Source organism: Chiloscyllium punctatum, chromosome 7, assembly GCF_047496795.1.
Source record: "Chiloscyllium punctatum isolate Juve2018m chromosome 7, sChiPun1.3, whole genome shotgun sequence".
NCBI lineage: Eukaryota > Metazoa > Chordata > Chondrichthyes > Orectolobiformes > Hemiscylliidae > Chiloscyllium > Chiloscyllium punctatum.
In genome coordinates, this window is record NC_092745.1 from 38,060,336 (window position 1) to 38,068,329 (window position 7,994).

Genomic DNA, 7,994 nt, shown 5'->3' on the forward strand with positions numbered 1-7,994 from the left:
GGGGAAGAGAGAGTGGGGGGGAGGGGGGGAAGAGAGAGTGGGGGGAGGGGGAAGAGAGAGTGGGGGGGAGGGGGGAGAGAGAGTGGGGGTAAGGGGAAGAGAGAGTGGGGGGGAGGGGGGAGAGAGAGTGGCGGGGAGGGGGGAGAGAGAGTGGCGGGGAGGGGGGAGAGAGAGTGGGGGGGAGGGGTGAGAGAGAGTGGGGGGGAGGGGTGAGAGAGAGTGGGGGGGAGGGGTGAGAGAGAGTGGGGGGGAGGGGGGAGAGAGTGGGGGGGAGGGGGGGAGAGAGAGTGGGGGGGAGGGGGGAGAGAGAGTGGGGGGGAGGGGGGAGAGAGAGTGGGGGGGAGGGGGGAGAGAGAGTGGGGGGGAGGGGGGAGAGAGAGTGGGGGGGAGGGGGGAGAGAGTGTGGGGGGGAGGGGGGAGAGAGAGTGGGGGGGAGGGGGGAGAGAGAGTGGGGGCAGGGGGGAAAGAGAGGGGGGAGGGGGAGAGTGTGGGAGGAAGAGAATGGGGGTGAGAGGGGGAAGGGGAGAGAGTGGAGGGAGGTGGAGAGAGTGGGGGAGAGAGTGGGGGGAAGGGGGGAGAGAGTGGGGGGAAGGGGGGAGAGAGTGGGGGGAAGGGGGGAAGAGAGTGGGGGGAAGGGGGAGAGAGTGGGGGGGGGAAGGGGGAGAGAGTGGGGGGGGGAAGGGGGAGAGAGTGGGGGGGGGAAGGGGGAGAGAGTGGGGGGGGAAGGGGGAGAGAGTGGGGGGGGAAGGGGGAGAGAGTGGGGGGGAAGAGGGAGAGAGTGGGGGGGGAAGGGGGAGAGAGTGGGGGGGAAGGGGGAGAGAGTGGGGGGGGGAAGGGGGAGAGAGTGGGGGGGAAGGGGGAGAGAGTGGGGGGGAAGGGGGAGAGAGTGGGGGGGAAGGGGGAGAGAGTGGGGGGGAAGGGGGAGAGAGTGGGGGGGAAGGGGGAGAGAGTGGGGGGGAAGGGGGAGAGAGTGGGGGGGAAGGGGGGAGAGAGTTGGGGGGGAAGGGGGAGAGAGTGGGGGGGGAGAGAGTGTGGGGGGGGAGAGAGTGGGTGGGAGAGAGTGGGGGGGGAGAGAGTGGGGGGGGGAGAGAGTGGGGGGGGAGAGAGTGGGGGGGGGAGAGAGTGGGGGGGGAGAGAGTGGGGGGGGGGAGAGAGTGGGGGGGGAGAGAGTGGGGGGGGGGAGAGAGTGGGGGGGGAGAGAGTGGGGGGGGAAGAGAGTGGGGGGGGAAGAGAGTGGGGGGGGGAGAGAGTGGGGGGGGGGAGAGAGTGGGGGGGGAGAGAGTGGGGGGGGAGAGAGTGGGGGGGGGAGAGAGTGGGGGGGGAGAGAGTGAGGGGGGAGAGAGTGGGGGGGGAGGAGTGGGGGGGGAGAGAGTGGGGGGGGGAAGAGAGTGGGGGGGGGAGAGAGTGGGGGGGAGGGGAGAGAGAGTGGGGGGGAGGGGAGAGAGAGTGGGGGGGGAGGGGAGAGAGAGTGGGGGGGAGGGGAGAGAAGAGTGGGGGGGAGGGGAGAGAGAGTGGGGGGGAGGGGAGAGAGAGTGGGGGGGAGGGGAGAGAGAGTGGGGGGGAGGGGAGAGAGAGTGGGGGGGGAGGGGAGAGAGAGTGGGGGGGAGGGGAGAGAGAGTGGGGGGGAGGGGTGAGAGAGTGGGGGGGGAGGGGAGAGAGAGTGGGAGGGAGGGGAGAGAGAGTGGGGGGGAGGGGAGAGAGAGTGGGGGGGAGGGGAGAGAGAGTGGGGGGGAGGGAGAGAGAGTGGGGGGGAGGGGAGAGAGAGTGGGGGGGAGGGGAGAGAGAGTGGGGGGGAGGGGAGAGAGAGTGGGGGGGAGGGGAGAGAGAGTGGGGGGGAGGGGAGAGAGAGTGGGGGGGAGGGGAGAGAGAGTGGGGGGGAGGGGAGAGAGAGTGGGGGGGAGGGGAGAGAGAGTGGGGGGGGAGGGGAGAGAGAGTGGGGGGGAGGGGAGAGAGAGTGGGGGGAGGGGAGAGAGAGTGGGGGGGAGGGGAGAGAGAGAGTGGGGGAGGGGAGAGAGAGTGGGGGGGAGGGGAGAGTGAGTGGGGGGGAGGGGAGAGAGAGTGGGGGGGAGGGGAGAGAGAGTGGGGGGGAGGGGAGAGAGAGTGGGAGGGAGGGGAGAGAGAGTGGTGGGGAGGGGGGAGATAGTGGGGGTGAGGGGGAGAGAGAGTGGGGGGGAGGGGAGAGAGAGTGGGGGGGAGGGGAGAGAGAGTGGGGGGAAGGGGAGAGAGAGTGGGGGGGAGGGGAGAGAGACTGGGGGGGAGGGGAGAGAGACTGGGGGGGAGGGGAGAGAGACTGGGGGGGAGGGGAGAGAGACTGGGGGGGAGGGGATAGAGAGTGGGGGGGAGGGGAGAGAGAGTGGGGGGGAGGGGAGAGAGAGTGGGGGGGGAGGGGAGAGAGAGTGGGGGGGGAGGGGAGAGAGAGTGGGGGGGGGAGGGGAGAGAGAGTGGGGGGGAGGGGAGAGAGAGTGGGGGGGAGGGGAGAGAGAGTGGGGGGGAGGGGAGAGAGAGTGGGGGGAGGGGAGAGAGAGTGGGGGGAGGGGAGAGAGAGTGGGGGGGAGGGGAGAGAGAGTGGGGGAGGGGAGAGAGAGTGGGGGGGAGGGGAGAGTGAGTGGGGGGGAGGGGAGAGAGAGTGGGGGGGGAGGGGGAGAGAGTGGGAGGGAGGGGAGAGAGAGTGGTGGGGAGGGGGGAGATAGTGGGGTGAGGGGGAGAGAGAGTGGGGGGGGGAGGGGGAGAGAGAGTGGGGGGGGAGGGGGGAGAGAGAGTGGGGGGGAGGGGGAGAGAGAGTGGGGGGGGAGGGGGAGAGAGAGTGGGGGGGGAGGGGGAGAGGGAGTGGGGGGGGGGAGTGGGAGTTGGGGGGGGGGGGAGAGGGAGTTGGGGGGGAGGGGGAGAGAGATTGGGGGGGAAGGGGGAGAGAGTGGGGGGGAAGGGGGAGAGAGTGGGGGGGGAAGGGGGAGAGAGTGGGGGGGAAGGGGGAGAGAGTGGGGGGAAGGGGGAGAGAGTGGGGGGGGAAGGGGGAGAGAGTGGGGGGGAAGGGGGAGAGAGTGGGGGGGGAAGGGGGAGAGAGTGGGGGGGGGAAGGGGGAGAGAGTGGGGGGGAAGGGGGAGAGAGTGGGGGGGGAAGGGGGAGAGAGTGGGGGGGAAAGGGGAGAGAGTGGGGGGGAAAGGGGAGAGAGTGGGGGGGGAAAGGGGAGAGAGAGTGGGGGGGAAGGGGGAGAGAGAGTGGGGGGGAAGGGGGAGGGAGAGTGGGGGGGGAAGGGGGGAGAGAGAGTGGGGGGGGAAGGGGGAGAGAGAGTGGGGGGGAAGGGGGAGAGAGAGTGGGGGGAGGGGGAGAGAGAGAGTGGGGTGGGGGAGAGAGAGAGTGGGGGTGAGGGGGGGAGAGAGTGGGGGGAGGGGGAGAGGGAGTGGGAGGAGGAGAGGGAGTTGGGGGGGAGGGGGAGAGAGATTGGGGGGGAGGGGGTGAGGGGGGGGTGGGGGTGGGGAGAGAGTGGGGTGGGGAGAGAGTGGGGTGGGGAGAGAGTGGGGTGGGGAGAGAGTGGGGTGGGGAGAGAGTGGGGTGGGGAGAGAGTGGGGTGGGGAGAGAGTGGGGTGGAGAGAGAGTGGGGGGGAGAGAGAGTGGGGGGGAGAGAGAGTGGGGGGGAGAGAGAGTGGGGGGGAGAGAGAGTGGGGGGGAGAGAGAGTGGGGGGGAAGGGGGAGAGAGAGTGGGGGGGAAGGGGGAGAGAGAGTGGGGGGGAGGGGGGAGAGAGAGTGGGGGGAGGGGGGGAGAGAGAGTGGGGGGAGGGGGAGAGAGAGAGTGGGGGTGGGGGAGAGAGAGAGTGGGGGTGAGGGGGGGAGAGAGTGTGGGGGGAGGGAGAGAGTGGGGGGAGGGGGAGAGGGAGTGGGAGGAGGAGAGGGAGTTGGGGGGGAGGGGGAGAGAGATTGGGGGGGGAGGGGGAGAGAGAGTGGGGTGGAGAGAGAGTGGGGTGGGGAGAGAGTGGGGTGGGGAGAGAGTGGGGTGGGGAGAGAGTGGGGTGGGGAGAGAGTGGGGTGGGGGAGAGAGTGGGTGGGGAGAGAGTGGGGTGGGGAGAGAGTGGGGTGGGGAGAGAGTGGGGTGGGGAGGGAGTGGGGTGGGGAGGGAGTGGGGTGGGGAGGGAGTGGGGGGGGGGGAGTGGGGGGGGAGGGAGTGGGGGGGGAGGGAGTGGGGGGGGGAGGGAGTGGGGGGGGGAGGGAGTGGGGGGGGGGAGTGGGGGGGAGAGGAGTGGGGGGAGAGAGTGGGAGGGGAGAGGTGGGGGGGGAGAGAGTGGGGGGGAGAGAGTGGGGGGGAGGGAGTGGGGGGGGGGGGAGTGGGGGGGGGGGGGGAGTGGGGGGGGGGGAGAGTGGGGGGGGAGAGTGGGGGGGGGAGAGAGTGGGGGGGGAGAGAGTGGGGGGGGAGAGAGTGGGGGGGGAGAGAGTGGGGGGGAGAGAGTGGGGGGGAGAGAGTGGGGGGGGGGGAGAGAGTGGGGGGGGAGAGAGTGGGGGGGGAGAGAGTGGGGGGGGAGAGAGAGGGGGGAGAGGGGGAGGGGAGAAAGGGGGGGAGAGAGGGGGGGGGAGAGTGGGGAGGGAGAGAGAGGGGGGAGGGAGATGGGGGAGAGAGAGGGGGGAGAGAGAGGGGGGAGAGGGGGGGGAGAGGGGGGGAGAGAGGGGGGGGAGAGAGGGGGGGGAGAGAGAGGGGGGGGAGAGAGGGGGGAGAGAGAGGGGGGGGAGGGGGAGGGGGGGGGGAGGGGGGGGGGAGAGAGAGGGGCGGAGGGGGGGGGAGAGAGAGGGGGGGCGGGGTGGGAGGGGAGGGGTGGGAGGGGGGGGAGAGAGGGGGGGGAGAGAGGAGGGGGGGAGGGGGGAGGGGGGAGGGAGAGAGGGGGGAGGGAGAGAGAGGGGGGAGGGGTGAGGGGAGAGAGTGGGGGGAGGGGGGAGGGAGAGAGTGGGGGGAGGGGGGAGGGAGAGAGTGGGGGAGGGGGGAGGGGAGAGAGTGGGGGGGGAGGGAGAGTGGGGAGAGAGGGGGGGGGAGGGGGGGGAGGGGGGGGAGAGGGGGGGAGAGGGGGGGAGGGGGGGGGAGGGGGGGGGAGAGGGGGGGAGGGGGGGGGGGGGAGAGGGGGGGAGGGGGGGGGGGAGGGGGGGGGAGGGGAGGGGGGGGAGGGGGAGGGGGGGAGGGGGGGGGGGGAGAGGGGGGGAGGGGGGGGGGAGAGGGGGGGGAGGGGGGGGGGGAGAGAGGGGGGGGAGAGAGAGGGGGGGGGGGAGAGAGGGGGGGGGAGAGAGGGGGGGGAGGGGGGGAGGAGAGGGGGGGAGAGAGGGGGGGAGGGGTGGAGGGGGGGGAGAGGGGGGGGGAGAGAGGGGGGGGGGGGGGAGGGGGGAGGGAGAGAGTGGGGAGAGGGGGGGGGAGAGGGGGGGGGAGAGAGAGGGGGGGGGGAGAGAGAGGGGGGGGGGGAGAGAGAGGGGGGGGGGAGAGAGGGGGGGGGGGGGGAGAGAGAGGGGGGGAGGGGGGGGAGAGAGAGGGGGGGAGGGGGGGGAGAGAGAGGGGGGGAGGGGGGGGGAGAGAGAGGGGGGGAGGGGTGGGAGGGGGGGAGAGGGGGGGGAGAGAGAGGGGGGAGGGGGGGGAGAGAGAGGGGGGGAGGGGGGGAGAGAGAGGGGGGAGAGAGAGTGGGGGGGAGAGGGGGGGGGGAGAGAGGGGGGGGAGAGGGGGGGGGGAGAGAGAGGGGGGGAGAGAGAGGGGGGGAGAGAGAGGGGGGAGAGAGAGGGGGGGAGAGAGAGGGGGGGGGGAGAGAGAGGGGGGGGGAGAGAGGGGGGGGAGAGAGGGGGTGGAGAGCGAGAGGGGGGAGGGGAGAGAGAGGGGGGAGGGGGAGAGAGAGGGGGGAGGGGTGAGGGAGAGAGTGGGGGGAGGGGGGAGGGAGAGAGTGGGGAGAGAGGGGGGGGAGGGGGGGGGAGAGAGGGGGGGGAGGGGGGGGGAGAGAGGGGGGGAGAGGGGGGGGGAGAGGGGGGGGGGGAGGGGGGGGGGAGGGGGGGAGGCGGGGGGAGGGGGAGGGTGGGGAGGGGGAGGGGGGGGAGGCGGGGGGAGGGGGAGGGGGGGGGGGAGGGGGGGGAGGGGGGGGAGGCGGGGGGGAGGGGGGGGAGGGGGGGGAGGGAGAGGGGGGAGGCGGGGGGAGGGGGAGGGTGGGGAGGGGGAGGGGGGGGAGGCGGGGGGAGGGGGAGGGGGGGGGAGGCGGGGGGGAGGGGGGGGAGGGGGGGAGGGAGAGGGGGGAGGCGGGGGGAGGGGGAGGGGGGGGAGGGGGGGGGGGAGGGGGGGGAGAGGGAGGGGGGAGGGGAGGGGGTGATGTCTGTGTGTGTATCGGGGGTGAGCCGCTGACGGGGCACATTGCCGTCGGAGCCCGGGGAGAACAAGGTCACGGTCACCCGCGGACATATATATATTTATATATTATGTATATGTATAAAATCACATTAACAAAAATATATAATATATCCAGCATATTGTTTTTACCAAAAAAGCAACAGCCGCCTGACGGTGAGAGAGAGCCCGGGTCCTCCCTGTCGCCCTTCACTGAACTCTCTCTGTCTGTGTGTCTCTGACACTCACGGACCGAGAGACCAACAACAACAATAACAACAATAATAACAATAATGAACAATAACAATGTACTCCGTTGATGGTGAGGGTGTGGGGTGCTGGCGGACTCACTCAGCTGGAGGTAGGCCTCGGTATCCATGGTGCCGGCCTGTGTCCCTCGCCGCTCTCCCCGCTGGATTCCAGCACAGCCTCGGGCATCGCCTTTCACTGGCTCCGAGCGTCAGCTCCCAGGGCCTGGCCTGTCCCCTCTCCCCCCCCCCTACCCCACCCCCTCCCCCTGTCTAACACCCCCCCTCACCACCACCACCTCCTCCTCCTCCTCTCCCTCTGCAGCCTTCTCCCTCTGAACGGCTTCAGTCAGAAAGGGGCCCTGTGAGGGGGGGGTGGGGGGGTGAGGGGAGGGGGATGGATATTGTATGTGTGTGTGGAGGGGGGGTGGATATTGTGTTTGGGGGGATGGATTGTGTGGAGGGGGGATGGATTGTGTGGAGGGGGGATGGATTGTGTGTGTTCGTGTATGGGGGCATGGATATTGTGTTTGGGGGGGGATGGATTGTGTGTGGGGGGAGGGGATGGATTTTGTGTGTTGGTGGGGGGGGGGTGGATTGTGTGTGTGTGTATGGGGGGGGGATGGCATGTGTGTGTGGGGGGAGGATGGATATTGTGTGTGTGGGGGGTGGATTGTGTGTGGGGGGGGATGTATTGTGTATGTGGGGGTGATGGATTGTGTGTGTATGGGGTGATGGATTGTGTGTGTGGGGGGGTGGATTGTGTGTGTGTGTGTCAGGGGGAGAGGGATTGTGTGTGTGGGGGGGGATGGATTGTGTGTATGGGGGGATGGATTATGTGTATGGGGGGATGGATTGTGTGTATGGGGGGATGGATTATGTGTATGGGGGGATGGATTATGTGTGTGTTTGTGAGGGGGGATGGATTGTGTGTGTAGGGGGATGGATTGTGTGTAGGGGGGGTGGATTGTATATGTTTGTGGGGGGATGGATTGTGTGTGTGGGGGGGTGGATTGTGTGTGTGTGTGGGGGGGTGGATTGTGTGTGTGTATGGGGGGAATGGATTGTGTGTGTGGGGGGGGGATCATGGATATTGTGTATGTGGGGGGGTCATGGATATTGTGTATGTGGGGGGGAATGGATATTGTGTGAATGTTTGGAGAGGGGATAGATATTGTGTGTATGTGTGGTGGGGGATGGATATTGTGTGTATGTGTGGGGGAGAATGGATTGTGTGTATGTGTATATGGGGGATGGATTGTGTATATATGTGTGGGGGGGGAATGAATATTGTGTATGTGTGGGGGGGAATGGATATTGTGTACGTATGGGGTGATGGATGGTATGTATGGGGGGATGAATTGTGTGTATGGGGGGAATGGATTGTCTGTGGTGGGGGGATGGATTGTGTGTGGGGT

At 69.7% G+C, this 7,994-nt stretch overlaps 1 protein-coding gene across 3 annotated transcripts in view; it reads right to left on the reverse strand.

The window, feature by feature from the left end:
- The window catches only part of LOC140479597 (retinoic acid receptor RXR-gamma-A-like), a 334,953-nt gene extending 328,119 nt beyond the window's left edge, over positions 1–6,834 (reverse strand). For 2 of the 3 annotated variants that reach the window (XM_072573423.1, XM_072573422.1), the window contains exon 1: positions 6,680–6,793. Coding sequence is in view for 1 of the 3 variants with exons in the window: in XM_072573426.1 (XP_072429527.1) it covers positions 6,680–6,707 (28 nt within the window). In the remaining 2 variants the exon portion in view is untranslated. Of the gene's footprint in view, positions 1–6,679 lie in introns of all 3 variants that reach the window. The other variant, XM_072573426.1, reaches the window with a different exon arrangement.
- Between the last annotated feature and the right edge of the window lie 1,160 nt (positions 6,835–7,994).